The sequence below is a fragment of the Echiichthys vipera genome (genome assembly GCF_963691815.1).
Source record: "Echiichthys vipera genome assembly, chromosome: 15".
NCBI classification, from domain to species: Eukaryota; Metazoa; Chordata; class Actinopteri; order Perciformes; family Trachinidae; genus Echiichthys; species Echiichthys vipera.
The window spans coordinates 28396014-28418963 of record NC_139840.1 but is presented as its reverse complement, the minus strand read 5'-3'; the positions used below and the strand labels follow the sequence as shown (position 1 = coordinate 28418963).

The following is a 22950-nucleotide window of genomic DNA, read 5'->3' as shown; positions in this document are numbered from 1 at the left end:
GTGAATGTGCAGAGATCTCCGCTTCTGAAAATATGAATATGCTGATATAACTTTAAAAAATGTAGTTCACAAACTAGGCACATATGCCAAGACTTAGTTGTTTTTAATTCAATATCCTTATGTATCTTTACATCCCTACTGATCAGTCAGGAGTGTGTTAAGTAACAGCATTTGTTAGTCCCTGTCTCCCACCCTCTCTACGACACACTGGCCCAGCAAAGGAGCACCTTCAGCAGAAGACTCCTTGCACCCGGATGCACCACAGAGCTCCACAGGAAATCTTTCCTGCCTGTGGTCATTAAACTATACAACACATCCCTAGGAGAGTCTGTCCCCCCTCTCTGTAATATGGACTCAACCACAGACAATCTGTTCTTTGCATATTAGTCTGGTATTTTTGATCTTGTATATATTTCACTACTGTAAATATTAATTTCTTCTGTAAATTTAAATTTGATATTTAATATATATAGTTATTCTAGTATATTCTGTTTTTCTAATATATATAGTCTGTATAATATTTGTTGTCTGTATGGAGTTTTATAACGAAAATAATGTTCCCCTGGGATAATTGAAGTATTTCTGATTCTAGGGGCGCACTGACACTGTCCTTCTGCACCGCGCCCCGGGCTTTAGGGTACTTGTCCCCCCCTCCCTCTCCCACCGCTGGCCAGCCCGTTTGTACTCACACTGCCTGGGCCTTGCGCAAATGCTTCTTGCCTGTCCATACGTCATCACGCCGTAACACGTCACACGCATTTATTGACGTCATCACGATGCGTCGCTTTGTTTATTTCGGGCACGTCTGACTGTTTTTGAAAATGTTCATCCAACCAAATCTGCACTCCACCTCACACCAATGTGAACCTTTCACCGCCATTGTTGTTGTTGTTAAATGTCCGCGCATGGTCTGTCTTTTTTTTCTATGTCCGAACGGGCGCACATAAAATGACGTGAGAGCCGACGTAGGCGTCATGCTCGTGCTCATACACGCGTGCGCACGCTCGTGCTCGTACATGTGCAAACACGCTTTACAAAAGCCCACCTCTCTCAAACTGGCCGTGGATGGCCAGCTGGCTGCAGCTAGGCGCGGAGTGGTTGCACTCACACTGGTCAAATGAGCTAGGCTTTACCCGTAAAACCTGTTTCTGCCAGTGCGGAAGGACAATGTGAGTGCGCCCTAAGGTTCTCCTCTGCTGGGCCAGTGTGTCGTAGAGAGGGTGGGAGACATTGTCCAGGATAGACCAGAGCATGGACAGCATCCTCCTCTCTGCCACGCTCGTCAGGGTGTCCAGCTCCTCCCCCCACGACATCACCGGCCCTCCTGATCAGTTTGTTCAGTCTGTAGGTGTCTGCGACCTTCAGCCCACTGCCCCAGGATGTGACAGCCAAGAAGATCGCACTGGCCACAACAGACTCATAAAACATCCTCTGCATCGTCCAGCAGATGTTAAAGGACCTGAGCCTCCTCAGGAACAAGAGTTCACTTTGGCCCTTTTTGTAGACAGACTCAGCGCTTCTAGACCGGGGTCAGGGTCGTATTCAGCCGGGACTAGTTTTATCTGAGGTATTTTTCCAGGCTGTTTTATAGAAGGTGAAAACATTGACATTCTCCCGAATAATTGCTGACAAGGCGCATTTGGAAGAGACTAAAACTTCTGAAAAATTACCTTACCCCATGTCCTCCTTGTAAAACTAATCCCGTCCTAACTTCTAAAAAACTGTGAATGTGCATGGCGAAAGATTTTCTATCATGTCTCAGACTTTGCTCAGGCCATAACATCCTGAGCTGTGTGTACTCAACCCTGGAAGCAGTTTTTCAGTTCTCTGACCACTTCTCCCCACCACTAATCCTGGCTTGTAATGAGACCTACAGCCTGAAGCATTAGCCCACTAGAGTTTGTCCTGTCCTTTCCGCTGCCAATCTTCTTTCCGATCTTGAGCATGTGTAAACGACAGTGGGAAAAAAGACAGCGGGCCCTTTCCATTTCCTAATTTTGGAGCCCTCTGGAAAAATAACCTTTTCTTTGCCTGAAGGCCATCCGCTTACTTCTTACCCATTTCCTTAGGTCCACATTCTTTCCTATTTGAAGAGGTTCATTGAAACCCATCAGGGAAACAAAAATGCATCCCAGTGCTTGCTTTGTGACACACATAGGTTTAGCTTTCCCTATTCAATTGTATGCATCTCTTCTGTCCTGAAGCAGGAGCTCTGCAGCATTACCATGACTGCCAGAGGGTTAAAATCAAGAAATATTTTCCTTTTAAAAAACACAAAGAAGCATGATGTCTGGTGTGAAAAATAATGATTTTAATAGGCACTGGAGCCTGAAACTTAACTGCAACCAAAACAGGGAGTGATCTGGAACCTGAACACTTTCCTCCTCAAGCCATAGTGTTGGTGCCAAATACTGTAAAGGTTATGTTTTTAATATATTTTACGCAGCCCATTGCCCACTCTCAGTCTAACCAGACGTGTCTTTTACCAGGAGAGAACCAGAACTCTTAACCTCAGCTGGTTTAGGGCTGGTAGATGAGCCAAGTTTACTCGTCATGGCCAGAATTGACAGGATTTGGCTGGAGGCTGATGTAATATCTCACCCTGGTGACTGTATTTAGCCCTGACCGTCTTTGTTGAATTGTCACGTGCTACCATCAATCAAACCAGCAGGGTGGTATAGCCGCCTGGCAGAGTCCTAACCTATACAGCCTGTGCAAATTATTTGAGAGTCTGTAGGTTTGCAGGATTACCCAAACAGTGAGAATAACAAACAGGTATAACACTTAACAGGAATAGATCTTCCTCCTTGCAGTACACTGTGAACCCAACACTGCTTTTGCTCCATATTTAATTTTGAGGCACCTCCTTTGCCAAATTTTGTCCCACCGCCACCTCTCAACAAAACTCTGACTCTCTGGTGTCTTCAGGGAAAACACTATTTTCTAACGAGCTTGGCACTTAGCGGATTTCTGTCATTTGTAACTGCAAGTGCAACATTAAGCTGCTATGGTGGCCTTGTAAGGTAATCAACACAGTGCACCAGGAAAGGTGCTGCCAAAACTCTCAAAGACAAAGAAAAGAGCCGACTTTTTGGCTGGAGGTGCCGAAGCGAAACAAAGATGAAGCGCTGAAGTGTTTACGCAGTGTAAAGTTCTGCTTTGCCACCACAGCAAAGAAGGAAATCGCTGAAGAAAACAAAACATCCAGCCATCAATCAACACAGACATCTGATTAGGTCATTATTAGTCTCCTTTTCCATGCCGTTCAATGCATTTATAAACACAGTTGCAAACGGAAGCTCTGTTCCCCTCCACACGTGTGCCTGAAAGCCATCTAGTACTGCAGCTAAAACGCCAGTAGTATTAGAGAATTAGAGAAAAACTAATAAATGATTGATTTATTCTGAAATGCTATTTTTTATTGTTCAGAATTTAGAATATCAGCTGTGGCTGTACCGCTGCTGTACTAGCATGTTTTTTTAAATAACCCAGGCACTTAAAAAATAAAAAAATAAAAAAAACAAAAACAGTGAGCAAAATTAGAAAACACTTTCAGATCCCTCAAAGTTAATCAGCCCACAAAGGACATTTAAAGGCCCTGGAAACCCAAATTCACAATTTACTTAATTTTGTAATTTAGGACTGTAAGTGTTAAACGAAAAGAATGCAAACTTTTACTGCAACTCAACACCAACTTTATTCGCCATCTTGGCCCATCCCAACAACAACCTTCTTTAACCCCCCATCCGGTCCCTACACAATAAAAGTTCCTTCACAATAAACGTTATCTTTTCCATACAGGTTGATATTTGTTTAACTGAATATATTAGAACAGTGCAACAGTACACAGTGGGTAAACAATAAGTACATACAGTAAGCATTTAAAAAAGGTATTAATAATAGTCATTTAGGTTGTTTTTTTTAACTGTCCTGCTTTTGGATTTAAAGTGAGTGGGTTATATTCAGATATATAATATATAGTTGTGTCATATTAGTGACACAATTTTTCTAATAAAGCTCTCTGCTCCTGCCTCGTTTTGGCGTCAGCTCAACGTTCACTCTTAGTGCGCGCAACTTTTGAAATTGTAGCTACCTATATATAGCATATATTTGATGGATCCATGGGTTCCCTCCTTTTGGATTGCATTTGGTAATCCACTTGAATGGACTTTACTATGAGAGGAGCTTGTACCAGGACCAGCTGGTAAGCCTGTATCGAGTCCATCCTCACCTCCTCCATCACCGTGAGGAGGAGGAGGTGGTACGCTGCTGCCTCTGCCAAGGACAGGTGCAGTCTGCAGTGTATCATACGTTCTGCAGAAAAGGTGATTGGCTGCAACCTCCCTTCTCTCCCAGAACTCTACTCTTCCAGGACCCTGAGGAGAGCAAGGAAGATAGCTGCTGATCCCTCCCACCCTGGACACTATCTGTTTGAACCTGTCCCCTCTGGCCGGAGGCTGCGGTCCATCAGGACCAAAACCTCCCGCCACAAGAACAGTTTCTTCCCCTCTGCCATCAGGCTTTGGAATTCTGTGAAAGACACTTAACTGTCATTCGTTATATTAACGACATCTGGAACTCATACGTTATACGTCCAACACTCTTTAATAAACTCTGGGTTCACTAACTACGTTGTTGGTGCTTTGTTTTCTGTGTAGGGACTCTTCTCATGCTGCTGCAGAGGTCTGCTGTTATTTTGAGCAGTATTGGTGGTTAAAAAAGACGTTTTAGTGTGTTCACCTTATTGCCCCGAGTGTAATCAGTGTTAGCCACGGCCGGCTGTAAGTGACTGTTAGTAACTGTTAGCGGCTTCCCCGGGATTTCTCCGTTAATAGTTTATACACGAAAAAATTTGTCACAACACAACATAAAAAAAAAAAAGATTTTTCATTCAAATATGCAAGTCATCTATATCATAAACGGAAATGTAGGTGTTGATTTACATACAGAGCAGGGAAGGGGAATCAGATCACAAGTGGTCACTCAGTGTGTTTACATGCACAGCAGTAAGCCGAAAATGGTTTTACCCCGGTTAAGGGAATATTACGATTACTAAAGTTCCCCCCGTTTAGATAAGCAGAGGAGAATGGGAAAATGACGAGAGTAACTCCTCCTCCAGTAGAGTAGTTGGCTCTCCGCCAACATACAGCTGGTCTGAATACTACTTTTTCTTCCGGTTCACCTTTGTCAAAATCACAAGCAGGGGTAAAATGCCCGACTTTTGTACAGAATTATGACTGAAATGTGTCTTCTTGGTAGTGATGTTGTTTGCGGCACTATTGTTTTTGGCAACTTTGCTTCCTGATTCATTCCATTTCCGGTTTCCGATTTTACCCGGGGTATAGTGTTTGAGAAAGTATTGCCTTAACTCAAATATAATTAGGTTTTTAAACTGTATGTAAACACACTGACTGAAGACGCATACAGAGGTGCATTCTACTGTCAGTAGTGAACTGAGGCTGATCACTCGTGATCTGATCACTCAAAACGCATGTTAGTGCCAGGTGAAAACAGCCCCTATTACGGGTTAAAACTAACCTTTTTCAACACCTTCCCGGAACATTTTGAACTGTCTCGAATTTCCAGAATATCTTTACATCAATACATAATGGTGATAAAATAATATATCTATTTCCATAGTAGATTTGATTATATTTTTTATTGTTTGTCTGTTTAATGCACCAAAAGAAGTTGAACAATTTTGTTGTATGCAATACAATAACAATAAGGGCGCACTCACACTGTCCATCTGTACCGTGCCACGTGCTTTAGGGTACTTGTCCCCCCCTCGGCCGCGAAACGTGCTTGGGCACGGTACGGATGGACAGTATGGGTGCGCCCTAAAAGCCATTCTATTCAAAATGACAACCAGCACCCTCAGTCACAGAACTGTGGTCTACGTTTCCTTCTGCCACTACTCCTCCATTGAATGACTGCATTTTGTGAGTTGAATTCGTCATGAGGACATTGTAGCAGTAAGTTAAAGGATCAGGTGTTCTATAAACCAAACTAATAATACACATAGATTTAGAGCTTGATATCTTCGAAGCTAACAGACTGCCATTAAAAACAATTGGTAATAGCCCTGCTAACTTAAACTTTGACAGTCTACCTGTTGTGTTGATGTTGGATACTTTGCTTTTACCACCATAAACAGAAAAGTATGATAACCAACAATCTTGGTGTGGTGAGTATACAGTTTAGGTGTTATTACCTTGTTTCAACAGTATAATAGTGTACAACTGCTTATGTTAGCTAGCTAGCAGACAATGCTAATCTGCTTACCAGTTACTACTAGAGTTTAGACAATAAGATGAAAGTGATGAAATATCTCATCATAATAATATCAGAGGGTGCGTGAACCTGTCTGAATGTGTGGGAGGTTAAAGTATCAGTAGTTATTTCAAATCAAAATTCCCACAGTTTCCTAGCTTCCTAGCTTAAACTGGCATCGTTAGCCACTAAAATCTTTCTGCCCTGAGACTCACGTGCATCGATATTGTTGCTGAGAATGGCGGTGGTGATTCTGTAGTTAAATGGTATATGGAATTGTACTTATTTAGCGCATTTCTAGTCTTCTGACTACTCAGGGCGCTTTCACACTACTTGTCACATTCACCCACTCACACAGACGCTCACACTGATGGTAGTGGACATCTACATACCATTTAATCGAACCATTCACACCACATTTGCACACCCATGCGCAGCACGGGGAGCAATTCGGGGTTTAGTGTCTTGCCCAAGGACACGTCGACATGCGGACCGGGGGGATTGAACCGCCGATCTCTCGAATGGAGGACGACCCACTCTTCCTCAGGCTCTGTGGGTCGTACTGGGGGGCTGGGTTCTGTGGTGGGTGCACTCAGACTGCCCCTCTTTTGGCTTCACCTCAGCACAGTGACAGCAGAGAGTATGCAGTACGGTGACAGTTGAGTATCCTCGCCTCTGCTCGAGCTGCGAGCAGTGCAAGAGCAGCGCGTGCGTCTCACTGAACAAAAACGCGAGCCATTTCTTCCACCGACCGCAAACCTGTTCTGGTTTACAGAGAGTGTTGAAAACTTAAACAAAAAAATGAAGTCAGTGCCCACAAAACTCTCTTCGTCCCGAGGTCGACCCGAGGGAGAATATTGATCGTCCCGGTGACAATTAATTATGCCCCCTGGACGACGTTAATTTTAATCCCTGGCCCTATGAGTGATGATAGTAACTTAACATCTTATTTTTCAGTACCAACATTTTTTCTGAAAAAGGCCTCAGTTCAAGCTTCAGTTTGTTTAGTAGATAAAGAATTATGCACATCCAATGAAGGCACCAGAATCACCTTTCTGTTTCGGCCTTCATTATCCAACAAGGAACATAATGTTACGCCCGTGATCCACTACAGGCTCATGAAAAGACAGAAATAAAAGTCTGCTCATGGTTATTAAGTTACATGTTACTTATTTCTCTGCTTCATGTTTCTTTACAAAGCACTTCTCTATTATACATAATCAGTGTGGGAAATCAACCACAGCCACTGACGTGGATTTTTCTACAGAAAATTAAACTAGTTGCAGCGTTTTTCCTAGGTTTTTATAGTCCTTGGGCAACAATTACACCATACGGTCATTTGCATATTGGAGATGTCATCGCACATTCATTTGCATAAAATGTTGTGGTTGTGCCGATTGTAGCAAGTTTGAGATCACCCAAAGCCATATAAAATAGAGATTGAGAAATCTTTGGCCACATACTTACTACTTACTACAGGAGCATTGTATATTTGAAGTAATACAATAAGATTTAAAAAGGAGAGGGAGACATCTAAATTCAACATCGCTGAACTAGATTCAATAGAAAATCCCAAAAACATATGAATGGCATGAAAGCTATGGTGCGTCTAGATAAAAGTGCTCATCGATATGAGGATTATATTGTCAAAATAGGAGTGTCACGATTCTCCAAGTCTAGGATGTGATTTGACTCTTGATTTTCAGGTCACAATTCCAATCAATTTTCCATTTAAGCTTTTCAATTTCAGCATTGACAGCTATGCCACAATCATATCAGAGTCAGAGCGAGAGTTTACGAGATGCATCTGAATGCACCATGAAGTCCCTGTCGGAGCCCACGCACTGTTGCGTTGTTTATTTGCATAATTCACAGGGAAGGCAAAAGGGAATGCCACACTGGTGGCAAGGTAGCGCTTTTACAAAAATCATTGCACGTTTCTGTAACGTCTGTATGATTTCTACCAGCATACAATTGAAACCTACACAAACAAAAAGAAGTAGTAATGTTGCAATTTTGACTCCACATGGGGTCACACCAGCTTAATGCTACAACTGGACGCTTTTATTATCAAAACAATCATACTCAGTTTGAATAGAAAGTGATTTGCCAATATAAAAGGAAAAACAAAAAATTCAAGACTGAAAGCAGTCATAAAATCGAAATAGCTGAGGATTAAACCACAACAAAGCTTATAATAAAGCCTTTTCCATTATGGTCTTCATTAAATGGAAGAAATATCACATGACTAGATCGTCAAGTTACACAAGACAGGTTGAAACAGACAAAAGCTTCTACTATACCAGATAGATATTACCTAACAATGCGTTAACAACCGTTGACAAAAAGAAAAAGGATGGCTTGGCTCAAACTACCGCTGAGTTTACGCATAAACTTCTGTGCTTAAAAACATTGACCACTGAAAATCTGCTGATGCCACACAGCAAGCCGGTGTAGACTCGAACATTCTCCAGCTACATATTATAGTCCAAATACAATGTCCATTTCACTGTTTATTAACTCCTTCATTTAGTCTTGGTAAGAATATAAACTGCACAATTTATTAATCCCTTCCTTTAGTCTTGGCAAGAATGTAAACTGCTCATCTTATTAACGCCTTCATTTAGTCTTGGTAAGAGTGTAAACTGCACGTCTTAATCTAATGCAAGTAATCCACTGCAGTGTATACAAGCTCAATCCTCAACCTCTACTTATCTCTTGTTTGGTGAGCAGCACAATGGAACAAGCTTACTGGCTAGCTAGCACGTATGCTACAGACTAGCGACTTGGCATGCTATGAATCAGTAAAGCTGACTAACATTAGCTGGCTCATTGAATCAAACCTGCACGCTAGGGCTCCGTTCACACAGCAGGTATTTAGGCACAATTTTGATTTATCGCTCAAATCGGATTTGTTGTTTGTCTGTTCACATTACGTCTTTAAATGTGGCCTGATTGGATTGCTGAGTGAACAGCTCATGCTCCTGAAGTGACCAGCATACGCAGTTGATCATTGATCATCATTGACATTATTGAACATGGCAACGGCACCCGGTATTGTAGGACTTTATGGCTTAATGAAGTCTGCACTTGTGAGCAGGTGATATCGCAAAGGAGGAAGAGGAGAAAGAAAGTTCATATTTTAATGATAGCTCTATGCACACCAATAGTGGCAACATCCGTAAAGAGGAGTCTTTGGATGTTTGTTTTGATTCTGTTCCTGGCTCAACTTTGTCATTCATTTAACAGCGATTTTGACAGCAAAGTCGCATGCAATGCGCCCTGGCTGTTCAGATTTTGGTCGCATTCCAAAAAGTCTGATACATATCCGATTCAGTAGCACATTTAAAAGTGGCCTCATTCTGATTGAAAATGTAGGATTCCAAGTGACTTGTGCTGTTCACACTGTAAAAAGAATCAGATATGAACAGAAAAATCAGAGACTGACAAACCATGACTCTTGAGATCACAGCACTGTTATTTCATCAAATATTACACCACACTACAGGTTTGTGAGGCGCAATCCTGACCAGAAGACTGCATCTGCTCCTGCAGAGCGGACAATGAGGACCTACTTCATATAAAACATGACTTGGTTATTGAAAATGTGATTAACTATTTCAAATGGCTCTTATAATAATCGCAATAGTTTTTAACACGATGTTTAACCTTATCGATCAAGTTGAGCTCAATTTTGAGTGTTTTCTTACTTTTAGACTATTCAGCTAGTCTAAATCTGTTTTGGTGTCAGGGAAGCTAGTCGTCAGAAACAGTCCTAGTTTGTAATGCTGTCAAAATTTTTCATTAAGGTAAAATAATGAATATTTCACTATAATATTGTTATGAATGACAATCTTATTTACCACTATAATAAGAGTTTTCATTCCCCTTTGTTGTGATATTAATGTTTTTTTTAATACATTTCCATGGTCACTGGAGAGTCAAAGTAAGAAACCATGTGAAAAACGTGTTTTCTGTGAATGTGAAAACTCACCAAATGAGAGTTCTCTTTTGCCTCTTGTACTTGCTGCACCTGTGGTTCAGCTACAACTTTCGTGTCCTGGTCAGAAGTCATGAGCCGTCTGCTTCTTGGCTCCTCAGGGAGAAGTCTCTGTGTCACCAAGTAAGCTACAGGGGGGCAGAGGGGACAAACAAGTTAGATTCAAGAATGGATGTTTATACTGGAACTGTGGCATAATAACCGTTTTTACATGTGTACGATGCAAAAGGCCAGTGTCCGATAGTTACTTTATTGAAGCCTGTCGAGGACTGGTGAACTTGACAATCAAAAACAAAAACCCAAAAGTACCTCCTGACACACATGTGCCCAAACTGCCATGTTGACTGTGACTCTTAGCATTTTATCTTAAGACAAATTCTACTGGCATTGAGCCAGAAAATCATTTAAGACCCTGACAGTGTTGACAAATACCCTAGAGATCAAAATTAGATAAGTAATTAATACTTCATTTATAGGATAAATAGTGTGTGTCCAACAATGACGTCAATTGTCACCAGATTAACACCAATAACTGGGAGGGATCTGAAAGTGTTTTAGTGTCTAATTTTAATCAATAAAGGTTTTTGTTGAAGTGCCTTGGTTATTTAGAAAAACATGCTAGTACAGCAGTGGTATCGACACAGCTGATTCTATCAAATTCTGAACAATAAAAAATAACAGTATTTCAGAATAAATCAAGTTTTTATTATTTGTTCTCTAATTTTGAAGTGTACATTTTCTAAATTTCTGTTTGTAGAGGTGGTCATGGTTGGTAATCACTGCAAGAGGCAGCTCATGAGACCAGTTCCAGGTGAATTCATTGGTAGGGCTGCTCCTTGTTACAATTACACTCTCCCTTTGAATGCAGCAGCATGCTGGACCTCTAAAGACTGCCACATACAGATCTCGAAACTGTGACAGATTGTTTTATTCAACTGCGTTAAATCTGTGAGCAACCTGACCATGTGCAAGGGAAGCTGGCCAGCAAAGCTGAGTGTTAGCAGAATTTATGTTGCAGGTGTGTGAAATAACATAAATGGTGAGTGGTCTGTGAACAGGCTGTTTGTGCTAAGGGTAACTCATGGTGGCTGGTCTGACTAAAATACTCACGTGAGAGAGAAGGGATATAACCTGAAAGGATCAATATCTAAAAGTCTTAATAGGTTGATAAATTGGAATGATTATAGGCCTCTTGAGATAATCAGCCAAGGCCAATGCCTGTGCTCACAAAGCCAGTTATCCAAACCAGTGTGCAGACAGCCTTTTCAATGTGGCTGCTGTAGAATGAAGTGAGCCCTCCCCTTTGTGTTAACATTGCCAGTCTATGGGCAGACGTCAGCGACATGTTGGCAAGCCTTCAACCAGCTAAACTTGCATAAAGGGCTGGGGAAACTATTGTATGGGTGTCCCCAGACCCTCACTCCTTCTCCCAATAAGTAAACACTTATTTGAGTGTGTGTACACAAAACTCGAAAATCCATCGTCAGGCTCCGAGTGATGCATTTGTCTTTTGGCTAGAAGTCATCTGGCCAATCAGCGTCCTGTAAAGAGCTACTGGCAGTTGTGTGGTATGTTTTTTGAATGTGCCGGCTCTTTCCCGATCCGTTTCCACAAAAGCCTTTTCAGATGGTTCTGTGTAACAAACCATCTGATAAGTCAGGTTAACAAGTTATAACCTAAAACCGAACACGGAGACAATTCAGACAATAATGGTAATAAATAAATGTTAATTTAAGTTCAGCAATGTTGTGTCTCATCAACATTGATCTTATCATTATTATTGTTGTATTTTAACAGATGCCAAAAACAACAACATAATATCATCATTATGTATTGGCCATCATTGGCCCTGCTCTAAATATCGACATTTGCCATTAAAGACATTTGGTTAGACAAGTTAAAAGATTTTAAAACCTAAAACGGACAAACAGCCTCAAGACTTTAACTTAACCCTTGATGTTCCGTGTTGGAAAAAATAGGTTGTATTTCCTGTTGCATTAGGATACTGTTGGATGTTAGTATAAGAACATGCTTCACATAATACAAAATGAAAATTATAATCAAGGTTTTTTTAAAAGAGAAAAATAGAGGACAATTAACAATTAAAGTACTGGTGTACTTGTTTTTTTCTGCATTATAAATTTTGAGGTGGTCCCCTCGTTGAAAGTGTCTGCTGTCGTGCTGGAATCTTGATTGAAAATCAATATCTTTATATGGAAGCTCAGTGGCGATGTTTTCAACTCAGTTCAACTGGACCGCAGCAGAAGGGGTGGGTTTGATTTTAGCTCCGGGTCGAGAAATGACATTGACGCGCTGCTTGTGTTCTCGCATGGCTCATAAGGGCTCCGCTCCATTCAAACGTTGTGCTGAGCATGAACGCACCCCCACCGGAGCAGAGCGACGCGGTGGTTTCATTTGCTGCTTGGCGACAGTAGGACTCCGGTACTTTTGAACAGGCGCGTCTGACCTGGGCAATAGCCCCGTACCTCTGTGCCGTCTAATAAAAATAAAAATAAAAACATAATAATGATGAAAATAGCCCAGTACAGTAGCCTTTTATGTGGCTGCATTACCAGCAAAACTTCAGAATCAAACTTAAAGCAGACTGACTTGAGAACTTTATTATCAAACTTAAAGCAGACTGACTTGATAACTTCAGAATCAAAATTAAAGCAGACTGACTCGATAACTTTAGTTTCAGGAGACCTGCAGTGGATTCAGCCCGGTCCACTTGACATCAGGTCGGTGCATGTCAGTGTTTCTGAGGCTGTAGGATGTTCTAATGTCTCATTCTGCTGCTGGGGTCTGTGCTGACCTTTCCTATCCTTAACATAATGTTAAACAGCCCAGACGGGAGTCACACATGACCATGTCCTTCTCAAACTACGTCACAATTGCATGTTCATCTGCGCAATTCCAAACATTTCTCTGGGAACAAACCCCCATATGAAAAGGACTCCGATTTCTGGTCGACAGCCCTGGAAGTTTTGACAAGCTAGCAACGCGCCCGGAATCAGGTCAGGTGAATTATTTCACATAAAAACACAAAGTTTCATACAAAAAAACGTGTTTCACCCGTATTTTATGCTTTGCAGACCCCTTAATGTTGTGGAAATCAGCGACTTTTTTAATAAGAAAATATCACACTTAAGCTTTATATGTGAAGATTAACTGAACAAAACGTGCAAGTATCATAAACGTGAGTCACAGATATTATTTTCTGACATAATCCCTTATGAATTTTGTGAACCAGTGCGATGCTAAACCTCCAGGTTTTGCCGTCAGCCCTAGCACACTTACTGCTCACAAATAATAAGGGTGTAAATAATAACAATAATGTAAAGAGTGAGTGATATTTTGTAGGGAACTGTTTTGGTTCTTTGGCTGTGGGTGACACAGTTGTATGAATGAGAAAGGTCAGGTGGACCTGGTTTTGTGCACATAACGTTAGTTCAGTATTCAGTGGCTGGGCACTTCATGCACATGTTACTTGACGAGCGTGCACGTTTTAGCTCTCGTGCACACGCATGTACCGCAAAATTTCCACTCCCCTGCTGCCTCAGCTCAAATTCTGGCCCAAAAAAACCCTGTAAATATTTATTTAAAAATATACAAACTCGAACCAATGAATTATTTTCTATGAAAATATAAAAATGGCAAAGGCTCATCAGACTTGCAAAAAGTACAACTGAAACTGTCGTTGAAATAATACTTACCAGTTTTGATAATGATTAATCATTTAAGTCATTTTTAAGAACCAATGAGAAATAAATCACTGGTTGAAGTTTCTCAAATGGGAATTATTTTGTGTCATTAAACTGTTGGTTTGACAACAGGGAACATAAAAGTCCAATTGAAGTCTAGGAGCTTGTGATGCGATTTGTATTATTTATAAATTATTTTTATTACCATTTTCTGACTACTTACACACAAAATGATTACTCCAAAGAATAATCTGTGGATTACTCACCAACAAAAATAATTGCTAGGTATGCCTTGATGAGGAGCTTGCAATCAGTGTCTTTGCAGAAAATAATTTTGGATAGAATTGAATCAAATAATCAATTTGATTCAATTCAATTTACTTCAGTTAATCAATCATTTATTTGTTCAGCACAACTGACCATCCACTCCACAACTTGGTTAGTGTAGTGTACTCTCTAGTCTATAGTGAGTCTCCTATTTTACTGTACAAGTAGCTGACAGAAAAATAGGTTGTCCATTGTTTTTTCTTAGCAAAAGGGTACAAAAATAAGTCTTTGCGCCAACTTTCTTAGTAGTGTTCAAGTAGAAAAGGGTTCTCGTGTTCTCACGTTTTCGACATCATTCTCTCATCTTTAAGGCTGCAATTTCAGTACTGACTGCCTGATTGGTTAATCACTTCCACCACATCTGACCTAAACGTTACACATTCACAAAGAATACAGCGTGGAGGACCCCAGTAAGTCCAAACTGAACTTCACTGGAAACCCCTTCTTTTCTGTCCCGTTGGAGCTGTTTGTAAAGCTGTGATAATACGCACCAACAATCGGGTCCCTGTCTGACACAGGCACTCACTGCGTTTGCATACAAAGCAGAAAAAGAATGGCATTGCTGTAAAGCTGGTGACCTTTGATCCACACACTGATTCCCATACATGGCTTGTGTGTGGTAATGCCACTGAGATGAATGGGGCTATACACATCTCCACATCAATACTAGTCAGCTATCAAAACAGCTGTTGTGTAATGAGACTTTTCTGAACAATAGCCTTAAAACCAACTGAAATGTACATTTATCTTCTGTGGTATTTGTTCGATTTATTCAGCCCAGCAATGGCACAGCAAATAATACATCAGACTGAAGCGATAAGTTTCATAAACATATTACTGTGGTTTTGCGGCATTCATGTGTTGGTTCAGTCATTCAAAAACTTTATGAGGGATGATATGACTAGATGATTCACAGAAACACATTTTTCATACAAATTTACTATAAATCTCAAATGCAGAATGACCACCTTAAAAACAAGGTTATTTTTCCTTTAGCCCGGAAACACCAAATAGTAGAGATCCATTAATTTAACCAGAATATAAAACTATAGGGCTGCAGCTATCAATAATTATAGTAATCAAGGATTCTATCATTTATTTGAGAAATCAGAGAAGAAATGGTCATTAAAGCACAAAACTATATACAACAGAGAAAATAAGACGGGTCTCTTAAAATGAACAAGTAACTGGTTTCCTTTTTTAAAAAAAACAAACATTTTTATTTGTAAGATTGCACATTCTGGGCTTTATATAAAAGTGAAAAGAAGATGGAATGATATAGACATATTACCAGGCCTAATGTACATTTTCTTACTATGCTGGAGGTTGCCCTATACCCTCTACTGCAATAACAACAATGACACTTAAGTTTTTGCCCACGCAGCACCTCTTGTTTCTGCGCTTGACCGGAGACACACACCTTCAATTTTTGGAACCAGGTCTTCGCCTCTCCATCCAAGAGAAGTTGTGTGACCTACATGACGGGGTTACTGTGCAAGGCCCAGACAATATGGAGGGAGAAAGCAGTGACTTTTGGGGCCACAGCGTTACAAGCACAGAGGCACTGGACATTCTCTTCAGGGAGGACTAGTTTGAGAAAATGGATGTGAGTGAGCTAGAAGCTTGTTTCAGTGAGCCGTGCATTGGTCCTCAGAAAAACCCACTGGAGTGGTGGAAGTCCAACAGGCACTGGTACACAAAAGTGAGCGTTGTGTCTGTGGCAGCAGCTGCTAATACCTGCCACCTCTGTGCCAAAGGAGCACCTGGTTTCCACAGCTGACTGATCATTCACAGAATGAGCATTTAATCACGTTTTTGTAAAAAAACAATGTTTTGAAGTTGTGGTTGGGAAAAATCAATCCTTAAAGGGGAACTGTGACTGTTTTGACTGAGACTAAGCATTAGGTGTTGGGTAGGCTGTACTGCTGTGCATCATTATTCCTGCAGGAAGATGCGTTGGCTTCTAAAAAAAGATTTGAAAAAACGAGTACTCGATAAGCCCTAGAGGAATTGATGCGATCCCTCATTCTTGGAATGAAGTACTCGTGCCCATCCCTAATTCGCACAGGCATAGCTACATCTGAACTAACAACCACATAGTGGTCAATAAAGCCGCAACATTGAGAGAACACACCTTGGTAAATGCGTTTGGTTATTTTCTAACCAGTTGTTTTAGATCAACGCAAAAAAAAAAAATTGACTAAGTTAATAAGTGTGTGACTGGGAGTGATTGCTATGTGAACTCAACTGGCTCAGTGCAGAGCAGTGGCCGTGAGAAGTGTGTGTGTATGAATGAATTAGACATCACCTTGAATTAGTAGCTGTAGCATAGCTGTCCTTGTGAATGCCTCCAGGTTTACTTTTTCATTACAATATTAAACATAACGTAACCTATCCGATGAGTCTTCAAAGTTTTGTTTGAGGAAATGTCACAGTCGCGTTTTAAACAAGGTCATCTGCCTCATACGCAAAGTACTTCCATACACGACTGTGTGCCTTTTTTATCAAGGAGTCGGGGAAAAGTGATCGCTGTAGTTCACGTCCACATGGGGTTTGTTATGCTATGCGAGTTCCACTTCTTCGTGACCGCCTACTTCTGAACGCAAGTATGACTGGAACAATTGCTACTAGGGATGGGCACGAGTTGTTAATTCCAATATTAGGGGATCAAATCAATTCCTTGATAGCCAATCGAATACTCATTTTTCCAAATCCATTTTTAGAACGCAACGCATCTTCCTGCAGGAATAATGATGTACAGCAATACAACCTACCACCACCCCAGTGGGTTTTTCTGAGGACCAATGGATGGCTCACTGAAATGAGCTTCTAGGTAGTTGACATCCATATTGTCGAACTAGTCCTCCTTGAAGAAGGTGTCCAGTGCCTCTGTGCATGTGACGCTCTGGCCCCGAGCGTTCCCTCCATATCGTCTGGGCCTTGCACAGTAACCCTGTCATATAAGTCACAAAAATTCTCTTGGCTGGGGAGGCAAAGAGCCGGTTCCAAAAATTGAAGGTGTTTTTTGACTCGGGTCAAACGCAGAAGCAAGAGGTGCTGCACGCGCAGACAAAAACTCAGATGCTGTTGATAAACCAGTCGAGTTAATTTGAAAGGGGGGAGGAATCGATCACTCATGCCCATTCCTACTCACTATACTACCCCTGTTAGTTACGGAAGAGTCACAGCATTGAAACATATAGTGCCTCAAAAAAAATGGTATTTATGCGTTTTTTTATTTTAGAATCAAAAAGGTATCACAAGTATCGGTTCTCATGAAATCCCTAGCGTAAATCAGTATGAATATAACATCAGCTTCTTTATGTTGAGTCAGCCTAAGTGCGTTGTCCTCCTTGTTCCCTCTTCTTTTTCTCGTTCTTGTTTTACAGGAGGACATTTCCAGCACATTACCCCCAACCATCTAATCCTCCATACCAAACACAGTGCTCTGGAGTTTGGATCAAATTCAGCATCAATTCAAAGCCTTTTTCCCTCGGTGATTTTTAATGATCCAGTTACTCAATGAATAGTTTCAGCCCAACAACAATATACTGACATATAAACTGTTTGAGTCAACACCTTTCACAAACACACAATCTACCTTGCAGCACAATTAAAAAAAAGAAAGAAAACAAAATAAACAACTGTGCTGTTAGCCACCAGGTCTTGGTATTAATGTAAAACGGGGCAGAGAGTAATCACAAGGCAAGGTTTACAATGCAGTTTGACCTGATACATCCCATAAAAAAACGCAATCACAGTAATATGTCATTTCCTTTACAGATGCAGTGAGTCAATCATAAGGTCTAGACAAGGCCTGAACCAAAACACAAGCTTTGCCCGGTCCTCCTCCACAGCATTGTTTCCCCCCTTCATAATCACAAGATGAGATTTAGAACCCAAATGCTACTCTTTTGATCCGAACTAAGTCTGGTGGTGAAAAATGTAACAGAGGGCCAGAGGGGTTATTTTTAGTCGGTGGTTAATGTCCCTGTGGGGGTGATGGACCAAGGCCACCGCACAGTTCACATACGTGTATTTGCACCAACTTTACTGGACTAGCACTGCAACTTCTACTAAAGACGCAATGCAGGCGTATTTAGTAGCTGACACGGCCGAGATAGACTGCATCTCACATGCCATGCCCATGCCAAGGGCCATGCACAGCGATACTCCTCCGTCACGAGACAAAATGCACGCTTCACGAGAGCAAAGTACGGTCGGGGGGGGGTCAACCGTAAACACACTGTTGACTTCGGCTTGAAAGTAGCAGCCATGTCTAGTTAGCTGACTTGCAGTAGCATCCAATGAAAGATGGCGACCTCCGGCGTGCCCCCCCCCCCCGTCCGTTTTGAAACAAGCTCATATTTTAAAATGACTTTAAGCAGCGATAAAACAGCGTCTGTCTGTGTGTTTGTTACTCTAACGTCCACTTTAACACAACACGACGTTTGTTTATTACTCACCTGTCAACTCTCACTGCACGACAATGCAAATACTGTGGTGGTGGTGGTGGTGGTAAGTGATGGTGGTGCTGGACTGAGGCCTTGAAATAGCTTCCAGGCTAAATACGCAGGGTATTAGCTAGCAGGCTATATCGAGCAGGCTAGCTGGGAGCGACCGGCTTATCGCTATAAACCTCTCCGCAAATAGTCTTCCGATTTCAGGGAGAAAGCCACCGGTGCAGTGCTATGACAACACGACGCCCCCAAAACCGTGTGCGAAAATGGGCTCCTGCGACCAGCACTGCAAGCTAGTTAGCGAGTGAGCTAGCTGAGAGTTAGCTAGGTGGCTAGCTAGCTAGCTTGCCTATCAACTTTGTGCAGTCGGGCTCGATGAATCTGGCGCCAGGAATTTCACGGGGAGTAAATTCCTCACGGTTAACGGCAGGCTTTGCGGGAGGGGGGGTCAAAAGCCAGCCAAGAAACCCTGAAACCGAGGAATAACGTTACTCGTCTCAAAGCTTCAGATCGATCAAACACTCGTTGCCGCTACAGATGAGAGAGGCGAGGGGGGGTCGGAATGGAGAAGTCGCCGTTTCCTTTCCCTTTCGTGTGCATTACAAAGATCGTCTATAGTGTTGTTGATGGAGCGCTTTAAAAAGGCCCGTCATCCGGTCTCCATCAGCGCCCTTCGTGATGCCTTAAAACAATACCTATTTATACAATAGTTAATTTTAAAGGATAAATAAAATACTTTGGCTATCACAAGAGAAGTGGGAGGTATTATTTACACACTGGGAAACATCGTCAAATTCTCCATCTGGGTAAAATCCACCTGGAAGAATGCCACTCAGTTTTTCTGTAGCCCCCTGCTCAGTCAGACTCACTCCTAGAGATCTTGCAAATCATTTTCATATCAGAATCAATATTCGGTTTATTTTCATATTCATGCAAGTGCCTTAGTGTCATAGTGCATAACAACAGAGACATTAAAATTAAAAGCAAGTACCGCAAGTCGAGAATCAAATGAAGAACAGAAAAGATGCAATGAAAGAAATGGAATCATACTCTAAAATATCAACAATATATCTTTTTGTTGTTCTTGTTTTATAATTTAATCCTCTGCTCCAACTGGGCCTAAAATTCAAGTTTTTATTTTGAAAGATCATTTTTTGGCAGTTTTTCAAGCCTCTGTCACACAGGACAGACCGCTTCAGCCTCTTTACATTGGGCGACTGCCCTAACCACTGTACCACCGGCCGCCGCATCAATTCACATTTGATCCTGATGAAACAGTCATGGGCGGAGGAAGATGGCTAAATATTTGCGGAGAATAGGGCACTATTGGTGGCAATAATAGTGCCACCAAGAGTGCACAGTAGCAATAGACTATTGACCTCATCCTGTACCCTGCACTGTGCAATATGCCTGTACTAAGGTCACTTCTGTTTTTGCACTATTTGGTCATATTTACTCATATTTATTTACTCAATACTATATTATTACAAAACATGTGAATATGTATATATGTCTTTCTATTTCTTCCCTTTTTGAAATGTAATTTTATTGCTTATTTTTGCTTTTTTTTAATCTTATTTTGTAATATGTTTCTGCTTGTAATATTCTGTTGCTGCTATGACAAACGAATTTCCCCGTCTGCTGGACATTAAAGGTTTTCTGATTCTGATTCTGATAGCACTTGCCCTTCCCTCATTACCACCACCGAGGTGCTCAGTGACCAGCTGAGCGGTGGCACTGGGAAGCTTCAAGAAGAAGAAGAAGAATTCCTTTATTAGTCCCGCGAATGGGGAAATTCAATTTTCACTCTATTATTTATATTCAAGGTGTGAGTGAAAGACAGATAAACACAAGATAAGATCTCCAGAGGGGAGTTGTTGGGTATTGCAGCAGCACAAGGACAAAAATAACGATATAGAAACAATACAAAATAAAATAGATGTATAAACAATAACAATAAGACTAGAGTATAAATAGAAATTATAAAAAGCAATTCAACTCACAATGCAAGGTGCGTACAAACAGTACCCACAAGTCTCAGCCAGAGTTTAACTATTTAATACAATAATAAGTGATATGATGCCACCAAATATAACAGTGTACATCACAGAATATATATCATTTGATATAATGTAGGATACCAAAAAAAAAAAACCTGAGGTCAAACGTTTTAGTATAGTAGGCCTACAATATAATGCACAGTATAGTACAGCAATACAGTAAAGGTTTCTATAGTGAAACACACTCGAATATAACAGATACCAGCTGGACAAGTGGGCTGTGCGGATGAATTCAGCAGAGTGGGAGCTCTTCGTGTTTTCCTCGTTCTGGTGCAGCCTGAACCCGGAGCTGTCACAGAGCTCGATTCCCGCCCCTCCTCGCGCTCACAACGGAGCATCCTGATTGGTCGAGACCGGTAGTTGGCGCACGCGGACTCACTCGTGATCGTCGGCTGTGGGTGTGGCCTAAATTCAAAGACGGTCGCTGATTGGCTATTTATTGATCTCCGCTAATCACAACAAATATGGAGTGGAGTTGGTTCCGGGGTGACATTCAGATGAGTATACTCTTGTAACTGTCGAGTTATGTCACTGGCGGCATAGTTATGAGAAGGCCACGGCTGAATGGTTAGAGCAGTCGCCCCATGTAAAGAGGCTGAAGGTCCTCGAGGCAGCGGCCGGTCCCCTCTCTCTCAGTCCTTTTCCTGTCTGTCATATATTATAAGGGCTTGAAAAACTGCACATGGCTTTGCACAGTGGAACTGCAGCCTACGCCCCATAAAGGACAACCTTTGACAATACAATGAAGTACATACAAAAAAGATAGAAATAAAATAAAGTACGCAGTACAAAAATAAATGCACTCCTCGGCTACATACGAAAGACGGGCAATAAAAGAAAATACTGTCGAAGGAAATGTACGGACTTTATGATATGTACTTTCAAAATAAAAGCCCAACTAAATTACAAATGTAAGCTAATGCCAATAGACTTAATTGGAATTTTAAACAATGCTCTGTTTCCAGACATTTATTCAAAGTCAAGGTTTTATAACACAACTCCGTAGTGTCACCCAGGAAGTTTCAAGACATCCTGATGTCCAGTTTCAAAACAAAAGCCTACTAGAAATTCAAATATGAGACATATTACATATGATTTTGTATTCATTTTAAAAGGAAAGGTCCTGTTATCACAGACTAATTCCACTTCAGGGTTATAGGTCATCACCCCCCTAGGGTCACCCAGGAAGTTTCAAGATGATTCCTGTTAGCGTCATTCCACTTGCCATTTAATGTAAATTGCACTTGCTTTCTCATTGTTAAACATTGCATAGCATATCATCTGTTACGTAAGCCTACTTAATATAATTTAACTCAATGTTTAATTTAGCCTTTTTGAACTTTGTGATAGAATGGGAATGATTGAGGAGCCAGCAGTCACCTCAGGAGAGTGTGCGTGGAAAGACTTGAGCAGAAAAGAAGGCCAACCAGCTCCCCTGAGAAATATGAGCTTTCATAAACCAAAGAGACCAGGCAGTCAGCGTCCAGCCACTTTGGAAACTGTCAGGAGTCGGCCTAACAGTTCCATCCCCAGAGGCACAGGCATGTTGTAGTTGACAGACTAGATAAGTTTCCTTTGGCCAAACATCATTTTATGTATTTACACCTCCCTCCCCCTTTGTACATTATGTCAGACAAGGAAAGAAGCTTTTATCGAGATTCAAGTTATACAATGTGTATGGTAGTGTGATCATGCCTGCAATTCTCACCATCATGGAACTGTGATTATCTACCCTGTACTAAAACAAGGGTGAAATGTTATGTTAAGGCACATATTGGAATGTACTGACATATGTGTCTATCTCATACAGCCCTGACAGACGATGGCATCCTGGAGTTGCAGAGTATTGCCACTCATGTTGCAGTCCTGACCAGCTTTGAAAACAGCGACACGGACACGGCGTCATCCAGCAGTGATACGGAGGAACAGAAAAATCTACCTGAGCCCTTGACTGCTTTGTTTGATGAGACACTCAAAGATCTGTCACCACATGAGCTGCAAGTGAAAAGTGAGGAAACATTTCGAAGACTAAGGGCGCACTGAGAGGCTGGAATTTGTTACACAACAGCAGTCAAACTCAAAAGACTGGCAGACCTACAGAGCTGGCAGGATTACAAGCACCAGGT

General features: G+C 41.4%; 1 protein-coding gene across 4 annotated transcripts in view; it reads right to left on the bottom strand.

Annotated features, from left to right (window-relative positions):
* The window catches only part of LOC310957675 (la-related protein 4B-like), a 93586-nt gene extending 74434 nt beyond the window's left edge, over nt 1-19152 (bottom strand). For all 4 annotated transcript variants that reach the window (XM_083928354.1, XM_083928356.1, XM_083928355.1 and 1 more), the window contains exons 1-2: nt 18771-19152; nt 10268-10401 (exon numbers count right to left, since the gene is read on the bottom strand). In XM_083928354.1, coding sequence (XP_083784480.1) covers nt 10268-10348 — 81 coding nt within the window. In that variant the 5' untranslated portion in view covers nt 10349-10401; nt 18771-19152. The remainder of the gene's footprint in view (nt 1-10267; nt 10402-18770) is intronic.
* Nucleotides 19153-22950: the final 3798 nt, after the last annotated feature.